The sequence below is a fragment of the Notechis scutatus genome, chromosome 2 (genome assembly GCF_049901735.1).
Source record: "Notechis scutatus isolate UNSWTSFEM ecotype Mainland chromosome 2, rNotScu1.2, whole genome shotgun sequence".
Classification (NCBI taxonomy): Eukaryota; Metazoa; Chordata; class Lepidosauria; order Squamata; family Elapidae; genus Notechis; species Notechis scutatus.
Genome location: NC_142010.1, coordinates 62,413,635 through 62,434,049, shown reverse-complemented (window position 1 = coordinate 62,434,049; position 20,415 = coordinate 62,413,635). Strand labels below are relative to the sequence as shown.

Below are 20,415 nucleotides of genomic sequence, written 5' to 3'. Positions count from 1 at the left end.
TGCTTTTATTTCTTATAACAATGCCTATTTGCTAGAACTTCCAGAGTGTTGTCATTAGTATTAGTTGAACTAATTAATTGATTATAGCATAGTATAATTACTGTGTTCCACCCCCAAAATAAGACCCTGACTTATACTTTTTTGCCACCAAAAAAAGGCACCAGGTCTTATTTTCGGGGGATGCCATCCATTGACTAGCCTCACTTGTGTGCATCACCCCTGGCCTCCTTTTCGCTGTCAGAGGCCTTCAACAACTTCTTCTTTGGCCAGCAAGGCTTTCCTGAAGGCCACTGTATCTGATAACCACCCCCCATCCCCACCCTAGCTTAATTTTTACCTGTGCACTCTGGAGTGGGTGGGATCTTAATTAAGGCGTATTTTGGGTATAGGACTTATATTGGGTGCACATGTAAAAATCAAGCTAGAACTTACTGTCTGGGTAGGTCATATTTTCGGGGAAACAGGGTAGTATGTACCTTTGTATATTATATACTTGTATATAGTATATACCTTTGTAGTATAATGTATACCTTTGCCAATGGCTTGCATTATCTTAATTTTTTATCATTTCAGCTATTTGAGACTACTATTTTTATTGCATGCAATCTGTTAAAGCAATATTGGAGGATAATTTGAGCCAGATTGCCTGTCTTCTGTTCACAATATACATTTTTAATATTGACTTATAAACCAATGACATGGAACTGAAAAGCACAGAAACTATCAAGAAGGGAGATGTGAGACAGAATTACGTGAACCTTTGATGCATTTTGCATACCACATCTTTAAGCAATTAACTGAGTTTATCCATTTCTTCTGAATAGGTGCAACTGTTGTTGAATTAATACTTGACAGTCTGTGTAATATATAGCATAATCTGTTTATGTATTCACTTACAGCATCTCTACAATCTTATTCACCTGGACCTCTCCTACAATAAACTTTCAACGTTAGAAGGAATTCATATAAAAATTGGAAATATCAAAACACTGAATTTAGCAGGGAATCATTTGGAAAGACTTTCTGGACTCAACAAACTCTATTCTTTAGTTAACCTGGATCTTAGTAACAATAAAGTGGACCAGGTACTGTGGGAATCATGAATTTGTTTACTTAGAACTAGTCATGCAATATACAGTGTGTCTAGGATTCCAAGCTTCAATCTGCTAAGGGAATAATTACACTTCAGCTACAGTAATATTCTTAGTTAATTACACTTTCAATTAATATTCTTAGAACTCTGTTTGAAATATACATGTTAGAATTGACTTCTATTGCATCATTTTATCTGGTTTCCAATCTTTTAGAAGACCATTTTGACTTCTCTTTTTAAAAAGGAAATGTTTTAACTCTTAATGTAGCAGAAATATTTTTTTTCATTAAATCTTTGCTTAAAATCTCAAGAGAGTATTTGGTCTCATTTATTAACTTCAGAAGAGAGGGTTTAATGCATACTTCTTAGAGCCATCACATTAAGAAAAGAAATATATGAAATAAATATGGCCCGAAGAAATCAGATTAAATAAGCAGATTTCAGTTGTAATATGAAAATATTTGACCATGTTTATGGATGCTTGAATAGATGCCTCTATTTTTTCAGATTGATGAAATAAGGAATATAGGAGGCCTTCCATGCTTGGAAAAGCTTGTGTTATCCAACAATCCTTTAAGTATTATTCCTGATTATAGGACCAAAGTTCTAGCTCAGTTTGGTGACAGAGCTTCAGAGGTAAATCTTCAAAGACTTGTTAATCGTCTAACTTTTGACTTGAATATAATGTATGATGTGCAAACAGCATTGCCTATGAGCAGCAATTTAATTTATAAAATGGGGGCGGGGTTACAGTGTTGAGAAATGCCTTAGGTTTGTGGCAGCACACATACTTTTCGTCTGAATTTGTGTAATGAAGCTTATATATGCAAACTGATGCTTTGACAGTTTGAACTAGATTGTGTAGTCACAGCTGAATTTAGACGTCCATTTGGAAAGACTTATTTTTTTCTCTTACACTAGTGCATATTTTCAGCCATGTAATAAATAATACAGCTGTTCCTGTATGCTAAACAATATCTGTATCTACTCATTGTGTTTTATTTTAAATTATTATTCCCAAATATTTAAAAGGATCTAGACAATAAATAATCCCTTTTACATATTTCTATTATCAAGAAACACAGAAACCTAATCAATAGGCAATATATTAGATCTACTCAAATTACTTTGTACCCTGTAAACCTGCTGTGTTGTTGCCCAGATTAGGAATTTAGGTAAAAAGCTTTTTTTACTAATGAAGTAGCATCTGCATAAAATGACAACTTGTGTTGAGTTCCAGATATTTTTATACTTTGAATGTCTCATATTTTATCAAGCCAGAGGTTTCTAATCCAATTAAATGTAAAAGGATGTGTTTGGCAAGTTCCCTGCTACATCATCAATGAAGAATGAATTGTCAAAATCAATATTCTTCATAATTGGTACATACTTTGGGAGAGATGCCTATGCTAACTCCACTTAGATACTTTAGACAAAATAATAATCTAATGATTAAATTTTTGTGCCTGATCACATTCCTAGGTCTATTTTCTAAACTGATTCCCATTTGCATTTTAACTGGAGACTAAGTGCTGTAGACATTGAGTTGAGTATCTGTGTATTTCTTTTTGCTGTTGGAATAAAATAAGATTAAAAATATACCACTGTGAAAAAACTAACCATAAATAACATTTTAGCTAGTACAGTTAGTCGTTGACTTACAACAGTTCACTTAGTGTCTGTTCAAAGATAGAATGGCACTGAAAAAATGACTTATGACCTTTTTTCACACTTATGAATGTTGCAACATCTACATGGTCTCATGATGAAAATTAAGATGTTTGGTAACTGGCATGTATTAATGATGGTTGCAATATCCAGGGGTCTCGTGATCACAAGCAAAATCAATGGGGAAACCAGATTCACTTAACAACCATGTTAGTAAACAACTGCAGGGATCCACTTAACAACTGTGGCAAAAAATGGGGCAAAATTCATTTTACAAATGTCTCATTTAGTGACATAAATTTTGGGCCCAATTGTGGACATAAGTCAACGATTGCCTGCATTTGGCTTTTACTGTTTTTGAATAGGAAAATATAACGAAATTTGTGTGGATATTCCTAAATAACAAATTCAAGCTTGAGTTTTTGTCACATGAAAAATTAACCCTCTTGAATAATTCTTACTTTAAAAAGTTAAGTAAAGAGGTTTTTTTTAATGAAATATGGGCTGAAAATTGAGATAATAACATAGGCCAACTTATTGTTAAGTATCTTCAAGACATTTTATAAGCTCCAAAAGTAATATAGCCTACCAAAAAATAATAAGTGGTAATATATATTCAATTAAAACATTTGTTCTAAACTTGGATCAGAGATACTGATGGCCTCAGTAATTAAATTAAGTAAGTTCATTTAAACAAAGTTACTTCAAAGGTTCACCAATTCAATTTCATTCATGCCTAAAATTTGAAATTTATGTTATTTATGAATATTTTTTGCTCTATTAACCCCGGGTTGTGATAAAAACATTTTGGGTGAATTATTTCCTTTTTATATTTTATGAATCTTGTATCTTTGTCAAAGCATTAAACCTATTTTTTTTTTTAAAGGAAGACCTCATTAATTTCTATTCAGGAGTGGTATTCAGCAGGTTCTGACCAATTCTGGGGAAAATTTTCAGTAGTTCAGAGAACTGGCAAATGCCACTTCTGACTGGGATTTTACAGTATCCTTCCCCTGCCACGCCCACCAAGCCACGCCCACCAAGCCACACCCACAGAACCGGTTGTAAAAAAGTTTGAATCCCACCACTGTTTCTATTACATTTTTTTTCATGCTGGGCAGATACCATTTTTTTCTGATCTAATTCTGTCTCTTTAGTTGAGGATTAATTTGGTTTCTTGATTATCCTTCAGGTTTGTTTGGATAATACCATAACGACTGAAAAAGAACTTGACACTGTTGAAGTGTTGAAGGCTATACAAAAAGCAAAAGATGTAAAATACAAGATGAGTAATTCTGATAAGAAGGTAAGATATATGAATAGATGTACAACCACTTTTAAATGTCATCTCCTCTAAAATATATCACTAAACATGTTTACAATTTTTGAAGTTAGCATCTTTCCCCCAAACTGAGATTTTATTAACCTACTTCACTCAGGAAGAAATTAACTATACTTTTATATATCACTTGAATAAACCCTAAACTGCAATTAAGATTAGTCACAGTTTGTCCATGCCAGATTAGGTCACTAAAATTATAACAGAAATGAAATGTAAACTTCTGAGTTCCTTCCAGGTACAGTAGAAGAAGCAGATGAGATATGAGTTAACCAAGTTTTAATCTCATTATATCAAACAGTAGTTCAGCTTTATATGATAGTATTAATAATGTTTGTTTATTAAATTTATGTGCCACCCATCTCATCAGTTTTTTTAAAAAATATAATATAATAGAAGTAGTCCTTGCTTAATGGTCACAGTTGGCAGTGGTACGTCCATTGTTGGGCAATGCAGTCATTAAGCAAGACTATGAAAGACTTACAGGATAACTTCCTATTATGTTGCTAAATGATTCATTGTGGCCTTAAGTAAAGAATCACATGACTGACTTTCAATTTCACTGCCAGCTTTTCTATTGACTGTTGGAAGCTGGCTGTGAAATGTGCAAATGAGGATTAGGTGACAGTGGGATGCAACAATCATAAATGCCCACCCACCCAAATCTTCATCACAAGACTGTGGGGATGCTTCTAAGTGTGAGGTCCAGTTATAAAGTTAGCACCATCGTAACTTTGGATAGCTGCTAAACAGGACAGTCGTTAAATGAAAACTACCTGTATTAAATCACTCCAAAACACTCTATCCATGGCAATAGCAATAGTACTTAGACTTATATACTGCCCCATAGTACTTTACAGCACTGTCTGGGTGATTTACAATGTCAGGATATTGCCCCAATAATAATATTATTTGCTTGTATATCAGCCCTTGTTTATAGTTGGAGGGCAGTTTTGTAACCTTTGTTCCTAGCCCTTCTGTTGTTGTTTTTTCTTAGATCCCTGAAGATTGCAAGCTTTCTGCCACTAGTTCAAAATCAAACTGCTCTTCTCTTTCTGTTCATCCTTCCTCTCCTTCTCTGCCACATCCTGTCAGCTCCAGTCAAGGTAATCATGTATGTATCATGCTGCTAGGCTGGGCCTCTTGGTTCTGCCTTTGTAGGCTGCATTGATATACATGAATTTATCTATATAGAAATGGGATTTGGCAGCTTATGGAAATTTTAATTTGCTAATATGAACTATTGTTACTAGCTGTGTGGAATCTGAGCAGATTATAGTGATATAGAAGTCAAATAAATATGTTGCTGTGTTCATTTTTATACATTTTTATCCGTCTGCATAAAATCAGGAAGAAACAGATCAGATATTGCCAGAGTTACAAATTTCTAAGTACTAACTTTAAAACAGTAAGTTTTTGAAATAGTAGTTACAGAAAAGAAGCTAAATGGGCTGAAAGATGCTAAATTATAGTGCTGATATTCGCATAGCTGTTATGCCACCCCTTTGCCAAACATTTAAGACAGGGTTACTGCATATCTCATCCACAAATTAAATGTGGATTTCTGGATCAATGGTGCCACTAAGCGTGGAACTCAGGGTTGAAGCTAAGGGTTTGAATGTGATAATCTTCAATAATTAATTAGTAAATAGAAATAATGGAGGAAGTGACAAAGAGGCCCAATGTCAACTACTGAGCTAACATGATCCCAGAATATAAGGCTGACTACTGTTCCTTGCCATTTCATCGTTCCAGTCTTTGTTTTGTGTAAGCTACCATAATATATCATTTCTCTCAAAGCTCAGATGATTTTCCAAATGTCAGAATGACCAGAATTCAGTAGTATGTTAATGAACACATGAATATACATTTCTAAGACTATATATTCTTGGAGACTATGAGCTATGGTACTGTGAACCCATGCAGTGTATATTTGGGTTCCTGATTTCTGACTTCTCTAATATGGATTAGAAGCTTCAAAACCTGCTGATAAATTGTAAAAAGACCACTGAGATAGGGGTCATTCAGTTCAGTTTTAGTTCATAATTGAATACAATAATATTTTTATGACACCATCTGTTTCCACAAAGTATTAATCATATTAATGGTCACTGAGGATTTTTTTTTTTAAAAAAAAGATGATCCAAGATTTAAATATTTTTACAGGAAACAGAAGATAGTATGGTACAAAGAATACTTTAACTTCCTGTTATCTTCAGTTTTTGCAAGACTATAATAGATTATTTTTCTTTTTAACTAATACCCCAGAGCTTCAAACATCCCCTGTGGAATAAATTATGAATACATAAATAATGTTGCATACTATGTTATTTATTCTTGGAAGATCTCAGGTCATGGGAGGCAAGAATATTGCAAAGAAATACACTAAAAAGACATGCGGCATTTTTATTACATTGCATTTTTACAGCACCTGAGAGGATCTCTCTAGTGCTAGAAGATACATTAATTTATTGTGTGCATTTATATTCTATTATTATGTTGTGAGCTCCCCGAGTTATTCTATATAAGACGGGTGCCCATATAGGTCTTTTAATTAAATACATATTCTGCATATAGGCTGAATCTTCTCTGGGTGGCAGGCAGCATTCTCTCTGGATGAAGCCTGAAATAGCGGGGACCAGCCTGTGATCCACAGGAAAAAGTCTCTTTTTTCTTACAAAATTTACCTAGAAAAAATGTAAAAAACCCTCTATTCCAATCTCAGAGCTGGCATAATGAATTACTTCTCATTAAATGCAATAAGCATGTTTTTAACAGGTGAGATACTGCCCCACCATCTTGGTCAATAGTTGTGATTTAAAAAGTTACACTTTCTCTAGCAATCTTCCCTCCTTTCTCATCCTTCTTTCAAGCTCTTGTAGGAGTATTTTGATAGTCTTTTATGCATGCTGCAAAGTGTACACACTTCTGCCATGAACAGTTTCCATGTTGCTTTTTCTCCAGTCAACTCAGTAATGGGAATGGGAGGTCAACAGCAGAAAATTAGATGCCTCCCTCATTTGACAATGTATTACAGGACATTCCCCAAATGACTGAGTATGGAATAATATATGCTTCCACACTTCAAATATTCCAAGTTATATGAAAGACTTTCAAATATAAATTTCTTAAATTGTTTCTGAGGAAGCTGTAAATTTGTATACACAGATTGATCATATTTATTGTTGTACAAATAAATAAAGCAGTTTGGGTGGAGAAAAGATGCCAAAATTTTCATGTGTTTAAATAGATTAGTTACAGGGTAAATTAAGTTAGAATGTTAACTCTGCCACAAAGTGCATATTATCTGTTAGACAGAATTTTCTGTAGTCTTTACCATTGGAACAACTTAAAATATAGGATGAATCAAAAAGTACACTTATAAATAAAATATTCTATTTTATAAACATACTTCTGTGAAATAGAATATAGTTTGGTATGTTTTCTGTGTATGAATGTTTTTGTGTTTGTTTAACATTAGCTGTTTCTGTTTTGTAGAAATAACACCCAAGAAAACAGCCCCAGTCAGCAATTTCTCATCAAGTAGTTTGACTCCTAAAAGCCATACAGTTACCCAAAGATGCCCTGAAACACCGGACTCATGTAGTGCAAGTCAGGTAATGGCATGTCCCATACTTTTTAAGATGGGCTTAAGTTTCTTGAACTGGTTTTCCTTGGTCTCGTCAAATAAAAGATCAGTGAAAGGATTCTGTAAAGTAACTTCTGGGTAGAGGAGATAATTTTATTTACATAGACTTTCTATATACTGAATTTGTGATAATTTTGTACGTTGGTTAAAAATACAGATAGTCTTCATTGAGACCACAGTTGGGATGGCAACTCAGTTGTGAAGCAACTGTGCTCATAATAATTATTCATAAAATGTATGTGCTGCCTGACTGCCAACAATTCTGGATGGCTTATAATCATTAAAGCATTTAAAACAAAGAACAGTAAAATATATATATATATATATATATATATATATATATATATATATATATATATATATATATATATATATATATATATATATATACATATAGCACAAGAGAGAAGAATAATGATGCCTAAGAAAATAAACCCAGAAGGAAACAGAAAGATCAGTTATCTTCTCTTTTTCCCCCCTTTTCTTTGAAGGTATCTGCTCCAGATGTGGACTTTTCTGATAAAAGCACACATCGCATGTGGTGAGAGTGCAGTTTCAGTTTGATATTCTCTTCTATCTGATGAACTGTGACATAATATAAAATGCCTTTTGCTGCCTGATTCTTTGAAGGATAAAAAACAATAGCAAAACTTCATGAAATATCTGACTGAGGCATAGCTGTCCTCCTTGCTTTCCCCCCCCCCCTTTTTTTTTGCATTACTATAGAAGCCTGGCCAATTCCATAAGGCTTCTGGGTGAATGAGCTTTATGCTTGCATTTGCATTAGATCTACACCATGTGATTCAGTTGTTGAGAAACAAAACTAGATTTTGAAACTTTTTAAAGTCAATATTTTAAATTAGGATACTATAGTTTCCTCCTTTCTTTCTGTCTTTCTTTTTAAAGCTTGGGATATCCAGAAGAAGGATCCAATTCCTTGCCTGACTCCCTTAATACTGTTACTCTGCCTTTCACTTGTATGTCATACGCTGCCACAAATCAGGACTTTGTGCAACATCTCTCTACCTTGATTGCAGAGGCCGTGGGAAATGTGCCCCTCTTTTCAGTGGAAACTGAGAACATGGGAGAACTTTTGAGTGATTCCGGAATTACAGAAACTGAAGATGGCTACTTTGAAATGGGACTTCATGAAGGATATCCAATCTCTAAAGCGACTCCCACCTCAAGTGGTGTGCAGACAACCCAAGCAAAACAGGATAATATAATCAAAATCCTCTGGAGTTTTTGTATTCAGGTTCATAAAGGACTCAGGCAGTTTGCTTCCTGTTTTGTTTTGGCTAGTAACGTGATAGCTGTATTTGAAATTGTTCAAGATTCCAAAGGAAATTGCCAGCATATATTTTCTGCCCTGAAAGTTGTACTTTGCTTTCCATACTCTGACCTCAATGAATTTGGTTTTTTAATACCAGAAATATGTTTGATGCTCAACATAAACAACGGAGATACCTGCTTGTTTGTTGTGTCAGACACTCAGAATCTGCAAGATTTCTATTCCTGTTTACACCAGTTTCGCACTCAGCATTATAAGCCTGCTTTAACAGGTTCTGTACTGTATTGTGGCAAAGCTAGTTTGCAAGAGTTTGTCTACCAATTGATGGGGTTTTATCATATTTCATCTGAAAACACGGAGATAAAAGGTTGTTTCCCAGTTTATCTCTTCTGTCATCATAAAGCTGATGGTCAAAAGGAACTATGTCTGCCAGAACTGGGCAATGATGGTAAAACCTGTTCTAACCATTGTGGTTGCTCTGCATTTTACTCTGCAATTCATAAATCAGCTGGAGAGAGCCATTGTATGCTGCATCCTTGTTGGATATTTCTTACACCTCACCACCTTCACATAGTTAAAGTTGATTTTAATGTACTGCCAGGTAAATTCATGGACTCAGAGAATACCAGGAACATTTTCAAACTCAACAGAATTCCACTGGCATCTGTTCTTTTGCATCCAACGTGTTGTTCAGTTCAGCAAGAAGGTTCATTTTCTGGTGGATACATCCTAGAATTGATAATTGGCTACAGATTTGTCACAGCAATATTTGTCCTACCTCATGAGAAATTCCATTTTCTGAGAATCTACAGTTTTCTGAGGACCCTTTTGCAAGACATCAAGACTATAATCATTTTCAAAGATTCCAATCATGTAGAATCAATCAGAAATTCTTTGACAGACTGTTTAAGGCATGGTCCAACTACAAGGTAAGTACCCTGTTTCTCCAACAATATGGCCTCCCCCAATAGGAAGTCCCAGCATGTTTTATAGGCATGAAATGAAATTAAGCCCCTCCCCCCAAATTAAGGCCTATATTAAAACATGCGAAATGGGGGGGAATGGCGGGGGGGCTTGCGGCGTTTGGAGCAATGCCGCAGTGTTTGGCGCAGCCACGTACGGCCAGCCAGGGCTCCTCCCTGCAACCGGAGCCTGGTGGAGACACTCGGCTTCTGGTGCAGCATCCCTGGACGGCAGGTCCGGCGGAGAGAGCCCGAAGCCGCCTGTCCTTTCCACCCCTCATCCAGCCCATCCCTGTCCCCACGCATCTCCAAACTCACCGGCAGCTCCAAATGCTGCAGCGGCATCGGGCAGAGGCGCTCACTCGGTGGGGCTCAGCTCGGAGGAGGACGCGGCGTGGGCTGTCGCCTTGCCTCCCTGTCCACAGATGGGTGAGCGCTATCACTGCCTCAGGTGGCCTCTCCCAGTGGCCCCTTCGGGGTCGGGCTGGAGGGACTCGGGAAGGAAGCCAAGCTCGAGTCAGCCCGGTTCTTTCACTTGGCAGGCGGGTGCGCACCAGCGGCTCGCTTTCCCGGCTCTGCCAACCCTGCCCGGCTCCAGCGTGGTCCTGGCGGGATGAGTGGAGGGTCCGGCGGGGAAGCGCTCGCTGTTTTGGCCAGAGCTCCACCACCGGGCAGGAGGGCCTGCCTGTCAGCTGCTCTGGGTGCCCGAGGTGAAGCTCTTTGCGCTCTGCCCGGCGCCAGGCAGGGATGGCGGCTGGGCACTTCTCCCGGGGTGGGCTGATCCTGCACTGTGGCCCCAGGAGATTCGCCTCCCCATGTGGGGTTGGGCTGCCTTCTTGGGCAGGGAAGGCTTTGTCGTACCGGTAGTAGGGCGTCGTTTTTAAGAGAATGGGCTTTGCCTTCGAACGATGCCCGGGAAGGTGGCGACAGGAGCGCCTGAAGCCGAGTGTCTCCGCCGGGCTCTGGTTGCAGGAAGGAGCCCTGGCCGGCCCTGCATGGCTGCGCCAAATGCTGCGTGGCTGCGCCAAACAACACAGCGTTGCTCTAAATGCCGCGGCAGCACGGGGAGAAGGGAAAGCAACGGTGGCGGAAGGTCTCCTGATACAAAGTGCCCCACCAACGCCGAGGTCAACATCCAAGCCGTTGCTGCCCGCCTGCCCGAGGATGCAAGGGGGGGGGAATTAAGTCACCCCCCGAAAAGATGGCCTAGCTGTTTTTTCGGGGCTCAAAAAAAAATAAGACCCGGCCTTATTATATGAGAAACACGGTATATGCATTTTTAAATTAACTATTCGAAAAACCTGAGAGTGAGTCAGATGTAGTGGTTGAAGGTACTTGAAAGGATTGAAAACCACAAAACACTGAATTTAGTCCTGCCTTACGTTCTAAGCCAATTGAGTGCCTTTGGGTCATTCATTTTCTTTCAGCCCTAGGAGTAGTGCAGTGGCAAAATACTTGCAAAAAATGTGAAGAAAACTGCAGGAGCTTCTCCAGGCTGTTGCCAGGAGTCAAGCCTGACTTGAAGGTATAAGTATTCAAAACAGAGGAATAATGAGAGGTGTCAATTATTTGAGTCAAAACAGTAGGTAGGGTATATTTCTTGAACATGATTCTTGTCACTTATATTAAGTTGTCAGATGTTTTTAAAATAGCTTTGGTAAAGTGTTCTAATATCTATAAAGTTTATGAAAACTGCTCTATGCAAAATAAACTGATATTTTGCAAGCCATACTATTCTATGAAACAGTAATAAGATGGAATGCTTATAATGTACCTTGTGTTTTATTTGTATTTCTCTCTCTTACACTAATCTGTTTTCCAGCTCTTGCAAGCCTCATTTGCCATTCTCATCTTTGTACCCATCTGAATTTCTGATGCAAAGAATTACTGATGAGAATCAGATTCCCATGCACCTTTCAGTCTCTCCATCTCTTCAATATGTAGCTGGGCTAAAAGAAAAATACATTGTGGAATTTTTCCATAACAGCATTGCTGAGGTATTAGTACACAAAAATAAGAAATTCCAGGAAAGGAACCCGTGCTAGTCTGTTTTAATGGCATTTGAAGATCAGCAAATTGCTCAGGGACTTGTGAAGAATCATACATTTACTGAGGTGTTAATGTTTATAGGGGAATGGGGTATATATATTTATTTACTGAGATGTTAATGTTTATAAAAGAATGGGGTACTCACACACACACTTCATCCAGCCTTGGCATTTGTTGGTGGGAATATAGCATTCATATTGCTAATATTGCCACTTTGTAACTGCAGTAAAGTAGATTTCTTTAACTGACCTACAATAAAAAAGGGGCAGGCTAAGCCGCAATCCTTAAAAGTCAGTGTTCAATAAGTATATATTACAATCTGCATTTTTTTAAAGGATAAATCACTTTGTACTTAAATGCATAAAGTAATGGGGATGTAATTGGGTCATTGATGAGATACCAGAAATATCAAGTGCATCCCTGAATTGACACGCAAATGAGATAAAGGGGAAGGAAGATGAGATAACTATTTTCATAGTGGAATTTACATTGGCAAACACCCTGATATGCAAAGTAATAATAAAACGTGAGTTGTTCTTAGTCAAGTCAAAGAAAATACATCCAAAATTATACTTAACGAAAAGATTAACTGTGTTGTCAATATTATAGGTCGAAAATGAAGAACTAAGACATCTCATGTGGTCATCTGTTCTGTTTTATAAAGCTCCGGATATGGAAGTGACAGCTTGTGTACTACTTTCAACTAAAGCTATTTACTTCTTGTTGGATGATTCTGTGACACATTCTAATGATCACCATTTAGGTATGGTACAACAGGCTGGTTCCTGGCTTTCAAAACATTTGCAGATTTTTAATCACACTAAAGGCCTATACAAAGCTGCCATAATTTTAAACTCTTGCTTTGTACCTATGGTATTCCATTATTTTTAAAGCAAAAGTTTGAGGAAGCCTCATACTTGGTGGCATGCTTCCCTTATATAGCTTTAACAGAATTATGAGGAGGTGTTTTCAAGGAGAACTACTCGGATAGGAACACGGTTTTTTAATTCTGATTATCCATTAAATTTTCTTTTAAAACTTTCCACAATATTTTTACTTGGTAACCCAAAAAATAGGGGGTAGTACAAGTGCTGTTACAAGGTAGAAGTATATGGGTAAGGAGCAAACTATTATATAATCGGTGTCGTTGCACCCATCTGGTACTGTTTCGTGTTATCTACATGATTCAGATTTTAAAAAGTATTTTCTAGAATAATACATAGCTGCACCTTCAATAATGGCTTATTTCAGATAAAGATGCCAGATGCAATTATGAACATTAATTCTCCTGATACCTGTAACTAATTCTTTAAAGGCAATTGGGTATTGATTACTGTACATTTATCATGCACTAGGTTTTTGGGGCACTGATGTCTTGGACTATGAATTCAGCTCTTTCCATCTCACTCCTTGCTTAGTTCTAAAATTAAATGATCTGCATTCAGTGAACATTGGACTTTTTGATCAGTACTTTCGACTTACTGGTAAGTTGTATTGATTTCCTTCTTCATTCCTGCATTTTGTTATCAGCAAACAGTTGATTAGAGGTGAATCCATTCCTTATTCTTAATACAATTTATAGTGATTCTTTGTGAGCATTTGAAATAGTATGTCATTAGCAAAATTCATTTCTATGGGTTGTATAAGGAATGCTTTACCTCCTTAGCACTAGTGTGTAGGAGAGATAGGATTTCCACATATGTTACTTTCTAGAAGACTAAAAGGAATAAATGACAGGAAATGAAATGAATTCTATAACATCACTTCCTGAATGTATAACATTGAAATTGAAATATATATCAGCATAATGAGTTCTTCCTTTACGAAATAAACCAATCTCAGAAAGGTAAATAAATCCAGTCTTGGCTATGGCACTTATTCATTAAATAGTAGATTTTTAAATAGTAGTAAGCAAATATTCACTGGAAAAGAGTTTAAAGATAAAGTTCTTAAACTGTCAATGATTTAAAGGGACTTTCAATACAATAGACAAACATTTTTAATCAATTTTGTTATTCTTTATTTTATTAAAGTTAATTATAATCCTTGCCAAGAGACTCCGTTTATATCTCTCTCCTTATTGGTCCTTCTATTTCTTTTGCACAGTCAACCCTCAACAGTCCCAAGATATTGCTTTCCTTTGTCCTCTTGCTGCAATCTCCCCCTTTTTCTTTTAAGCTTCCAGGGTTCTTGTTATGTTAAAGTCTTATTTCATGTCCTTTCTCATTCACACATTTAACAGACCAGTAATTTTCCATAAAGTCATCCAGGAAAAAATGCCTTGTACCATTAGGTGGCGCTCTATATCGCTTCCACTTTTCAAAGTTCTTTTTTTTCCCTTTTTTTCAATTATATTAATGTTAATTTTCAAATATTTCAACCATTGGCTTTTTTTAAGTATAATCAATTCCAAGCAAGTCCAGCATTTTATCCAATGCCTAATTAATGCCAGGTTCTGTATATTATTCCCAATTCCATCCTTAATTTCGTTATAGCTCTTTTGTAGTCCAGATTTTTATTTACCTTATATTGTCCTCTTGTTTTCTATTTGCCGCTGTTGTACTCTCAAGCAAGGAATCTTTCTTTCTACTTTTCGGGGTTATTAAAACAAAGGGTTCAGCTTCTCTTGTCTGGATACACACCGCTCACCACTTCACCTCTTCAGCCCCGGTAGCTTCCGGTCTTCAAGGCAGCCATTAAAACTGCCGCTTCTCCCTGTCTTCCAGGGGAGTATACCAAGCCAGGGAGGGGAGATGTTGCTCCCCTCAACCCAGCTGGCGGTCTCCCCCTCTTCCCCCACCCCTCCGAGGTGGGTCTGATGGTTCAGTCCCATAGGGACCCCTCCAACAGGGTAAGCATGGATCGAAGCCATGCATAATCACGATCTCTGTCTGTCCTCAATGGAAGTGCCACCGGAAGTCGAATCCCACCGGAAGTCGAAAAGAAATAATTATTTGTCCTGTATAGAAACAATAATATCAGTCACAAATTATTAAATTATTAAACATAGATAATCTTATGCCTGAGGCTGAAGTCCCTGGTTTTTCCAGCTTCTTATACATTACAGTCTTTTATCAGAGGCTCGGGAACAGTTTCCCAGCTCTTATACCCAACTTCTTACTTCTCTCCTTCCTCCCAAGGAACTCCCTACAGTTTCCAAAAACACTTCCTCTTCAATTTGGTGAACTGAATTTGGTGAAATTTTCCTTTTGCTGCATATTAATTATCTCGCTGGCATAAAGATGTAGATTTGGTGAACCTGAGATGGTGCACATTGGGAATGACTGAACTCTTGCCAAGGGAACCTCATTAACTATAGTATATACTTGTAACAAGTGCACATAAACTAGAGAAGCTGGGACAAGCTAGGTCAAGATCAAACTAAATTCTATAAGGCTGGCGAATTCCTGGAAGCTTGGCACTTGGACACATGAGCCAACATTGCAAATCGATAAACAATTTTTTCACACATTTCAAAAGAAATGTAAAAGAAGAAGACCAGAATACCTCATTGCTAGCAATCAATACTCAAATAAATAGGGATTGACACCAGGATTAACACCAGACATACAATCAAACAGTAAAGAACAATCAACAGTAAACAACAGCCTCATCAAGGAATTACCAAGGAGAAGATAACACCCCATCAACATTGACTGGTCAAGTTGCAGTGCCACTCCTTTCTAGCACAAAGATGTTACCTATTCTGGTAATGAAACTCAAGCTCAGAGAGCATCAAGAACTCTTGAGTTCAACCCTGAACTATTATTTTTCTCTTCTATCAATCAAGTATACATACTGGACATTCCCAAAGCAGTATTTTATAGAACAGTGTGTACCAAATTGAATGAAGAAATAATAATATTTGGAAATTGTTATAATTGTTTCACTTAATATTTTTAATTAAGTAGTATGTAAAATTTATATAAAAGTTCCACCGTATGCATTTGTTTAAAAGCTATCCTAATTTTGTAATAGTATTAGAAAGAATCTTAATTCTGTGCCCTTTTCAGGACATTCGGCGGAACATATATTAACCTGCCTAACCAGAGACAGTTATAGTACTCACGCTTTTATCCAGCACCTCATGGCAGTGCTCTCACTCCTTGCAAGGACACCATCACCAGAACCTGTAGATAAGGACTTCTACTCTGAATTTGGGAAGAAAAATACAGGTAAAGTGATCTGGAAATATTTTAGTGGGCTAAATTTATATATTTCATCGCACCTCTCTAGGATAAGGCTCATTTGCTTGCTAAGATTTTACCTTTTGATAGCAAATCATGTATTTAATTAAAGCTTTTGACCAATAATGGTACAGCAATAGGAAGAATGGCATTTTACATTGTGAATAATACATATTTTTTCTTCCTAACATTTTCCTGCAAGTTTGCTTTTTTAAAATGTTGATAGGAATTGAGCAACCAGCTGGTCACTTCAGCTGATGTTGGGGCTGAGATGGAGTGACTGGCCAAAGTCACCCAATCAACTTTCATGCCTAAAGTGGAACTAGAACTCACATTCTTCTGGTTTCTAATATGTTGCTTTAACTACTAGACAAAACTGACTCTCATTTGTAGTGATACACATATTAGTATCTTTTACTAAAACTGAAGTAGGCAAGTCTAGTTGAAGTAAAGACATAGCATCTTGAATGTGCAGCTTAGATGATGACAATTGGGTTGCCTGAGTGAACAGAATAGAACAGAATAACAAGATAGAAGAGAAAAAAGGAAGGAAGGAAGGAAATTGAGAGCATACTAATTGTTCAATTTGTTACTGGATTGGTAGGTACTTGGTACCTGCTAACCCAGGAAAAAGAGTTAATGTAAATTGGAGTCTCTCCTCTTCCCTGGAGAAGTCATTTATCCACATACTGATGGTGAAAAAAAATTACTGGATATTATTCCTCAGTAAAAGTGAAAGGGCATAGAATTGACATAAACTGGTTAGCAAAGTAAGGAAATCTTTGACCACCCCCCCTCCCATACCAGCAGTGTGTCAAAGAGTTTTCCACTTCCATGTAATTTATTTTCAATTTGTTCTTATTCATGCAAGCTTTGAGAACTTTGAAAATTAAACTGATGATGCATGCTGACTTTGGAAATACAGCTTCAGTAATCAGGAACATATTCAGGCCTTGAAAATACTGTATATTCATTGTTATCAACACCAAACTCAGCTGCATATTCTCATTAGATACACCTGCCCTCATGTCTTCATAAATAACCTATGATCAAAAATCAGCTGTCATTCACATACATTGTGGTGTCAGTGAACCACTCATTGCTCTTGTTAAAAATCTGAACAAATAGTATAATTGCCTCTGTCCAAAACCAGAACAAAGATCAGAAAGACCTGCCATGTATTCCCACTACCCTAACCTATCTTGTCAGTGCATATACTTCTGCTTGTCTAGCTCTCTGAGAGCTTCATAAAAATAAATATAAAGAATATACATCCTAAGCAGTTTGAAGAAAGGGCATTAATTAAAAGTAAGCTGAAAAATGTGTTTATATTGCATTACTCAGGTTGCTTCACATGAATTATTTTAACAAATATCAAAATGATGAATATGTTATTGATGTCTTTTGGTATATGGTAGTCTGAAATTAAAAGGAAATAGTTTACCTCATGACTACATGTAGCACAGGTGAATTTTCTAATTCATAGCTCAGTTTTTGGGGGTATGATGTGGTATCTGTCTTTTTCATTCTTTATAGTGTGTTTTTAATCATTTCAGATTTTAATTTTAGAACATTTTTTTTCAGAAAAAAAGTGCTCTGAATTAGTTGTAAATCTAATTATTCAAAATATATGACATTCTTTATTGTTTCAGGAAAAATGGAAAACTATGAACTGATTCACTCTAGCAGAGTGAGATTCATATATCCCAATGAAGAAGAAATTGGGGACCTTGCTTTTTTGGTTGCTGAGAAGATGAACAGTGTCATGAAATCCCCATCCCTGAATCTGCTTCTTTATGTTTTGGCACTTCAGGTCAATATTACGGAGGGGATTGCTCAGGCCTACAGTTCCCTCCAGCCTAAAACACTGATCCTAACTAGCTCAGATTTGTTTCTTTTCAATGAGGACTACATCAGCTACCCACGGCCTGAATTTGCAAAGGAACCACCAAAGAGAGACAAGTATCAGCTTGCAGATGGGAGAAGAATTCGTGACCTAGATCGTGTGCTCATGGGCTACCAGGCCTATCCTCAGGCACTCACGTTTGTTTTTGATGACATTCAGAATCATGATCTCATGCAGAACCTGACCTTAGATCACTTTGGCAATGTCTTCAGTTTTCCTAAAGGACAGGCTGCACAAGAGGGCAATGCCAGCCAAGAGGTATTCTGGTGTGTCTTTATCCCAAGTCCTGATAGCCGTGAAAAACTGATCTCACTACTTGCTAGGCAGTGGGAGATACTATGTGGTAGGGAGTTGCCTTTGGAGCTCACCGGATAATCTTGTTGGGTTTAAATATTTCATCTCATCAGGTCTACCAATTATGAATTAAAGCACAGTACTGATTGAACTAACCATGGATCAGCATTATCTTCACAGCAGTGTCACATTACATTGGGAAGGGGGGGGTTCATGTGCATTGCCATTGGCATTTTTTGTGCAGTGGAGGGGGGAGGGTGTTACTACACAACATAAGTTGCTAAATGATTGTCCTGGGATTTTCTAAACTGTGTTTTTATGTATCAAGTAACATGTTCCAGATTCCTAATTAAGCATTCTAGGCAACTGTATGGAATAAAAGGAGTCAGCTTTCATACTTCCATTTAGGGCTGTTAATGTTTCCACTGTGTTTTTTGTACACTATTCTATACTATACACACACACACACACACACACACACACACACACACACACACACACACACACACACACACATATATATATATATATATATATATATAATGACGGGAGAATACCCGAACAAAGCTGAATAACATACATGTAAGTACCGAAACTTAAAATAATAATACATACATACATAATATATATATATATATATATATATATATATATATATATATATATATATATATATATATATATATATATATATATATATATATATATGTTTTCTGAGGTTCTCGCAGGTATTTGTATGTGGATCTTGTTATTCGGGTTTTCTCCCGCGTAAGATCTTACGCGGGAGAAACCCGAATAACCAAAGATAGATAGATAGATAGATAGATAGATAGATAGATAGATAGATAGATAGATAGATAGAGATATATATACTCATTCTTAAGTTTTCGCGGGTACTTACATGTATGGTATTCAGCTATGTTCGGGTATTTTCCCACGTCATTATAGTTGTGCTTTTAAAGTTGTAACAACGTTTCGGCAGAATCTCATCTGTCATCATCAGGCTTCTGTATTGTGTTCATCTTGTGTTCGAACACAATACAGAAGCCTGATGATGGCAGATGAGATTCTGTCGAAACATTGCTACAACTTTAAAAGCACAACTATAATGACGTGGGAAAATACCCGAACAAAGCTGAATACCATTCATGTAAGTACCCGTGAAAACTTAAAAAAATAAATATATATATATATATATATATATATTTTATTTATATATATTGGTATCAAAAGATGCTTGTGCTACGTTAAGGTGCAATGTTCTTTGTACAAGATGTACATTGCTTATACTGCTAATAATTATTTAATGATATTTCTTATAATTTTTACATTTTGTCTTTTTATGATGTATCAATTTTTTTAATTTTGTCGCCTAATCGTGAACATGATAGAATTCACCTAATTAAATGTTGATTTTACATGTGATTTAAATTTTGATGAGATCAAACAAAGTTACTGGCTTGATTTCAACACTGCAGACAGAATGATTGGTCAGAAATGGTAATTATTTGATGCCAACAAATAATGAGATATTTGTTGTTAGGAGCACCTTGTTTCTGTTGCCAAATTTCTCAAAAATAATAAACTGAATTTTGACACAACTATTGTTTACTTCAATTTATTTTTAGGAAATAATCAGATTCTTAATCTGTAATTTGATTACAGTGCAAGTCAGAAGATGGTGAAGTAAATGAAAAGACAAAAGAGACTATGAAAGAATTGATCCAAATCCTTCACAAAATATTCCAGAATAAATGTGTATAAAAGAACACTTATCATCTTCTCCCCCTTCTATTCCATTAGCCTGCAAATAAGTTTAGTTTTTGTCCATTTATTTTAATTCAAACTTAAAACCTTAGTGAACTACATCTCATTTTTCAAGAAAATGTAAGTACTACTTGCTGGAAAAGATGGGGCTATTGCAATCGGGCTTCATTTCTAAGCTTCTAGCAGGTGGCTGTTGTCTCTGTTCTGAAT

At 36.5% G+C, this 20,415-nt stretch overlaps 1 protein-coding gene across 1 annotated transcript in view; it reads left to right on the top strand.

Annotated features, from left to right (window-relative positions):
* The window catches only part of NISCH (nischarin), a 36,673-nt gene extending 17,832 nt beyond the window's left edge, over positions 1 to 18,841 (top strand). The window contains exons 10-21 of the mRNA XM_026683549.2: positions 900 to 1,085; positions 1,601 to 1,729; positions 3,954 to 4,067; positions 5,098 to 5,206; positions 7,599 to 7,717; positions 8,241 to 8,290; positions 8,656 to 9,969; positions 11,825 to 11,999; positions 12,661 to 12,814; positions 13,407 to 13,535; positions 16,065 to 16,226; positions 17,891 to 18,841. Of these exons, the coding sequence (XP_026539334.2) occupies positions 900 to 1,085; positions 1,601 to 1,729; positions 3,954 to 4,067; positions 5,098 to 5,206; positions 7,599 to 7,717; positions 8,241 to 8,290; positions 8,656 to 9,969; positions 11,825 to 11,999; positions 12,661 to 12,814; positions 13,407 to 13,535; positions 16,065 to 16,226; positions 17,891 to 18,519 (3,270 nt within the window). The 3' untranslated portion in view covers positions 18,520 to 18,841. The remainder of the gene's footprint in view (positions 1 to 899; positions 1,086 to 1,600; positions 1,730 to 3,953; positions 4,068 to 5,097; positions 5,207 to 7,598; positions 7,718 to 8,240; positions 8,291 to 8,655; positions 9,970 to 11,824; positions 12,000 to 12,660; positions 12,815 to 13,406; positions 13,536 to 16,064; positions 16,227 to 17,890) is intronic.
* Positions 18,842 to 20,415: the final 1,574 nt, after the last annotated feature.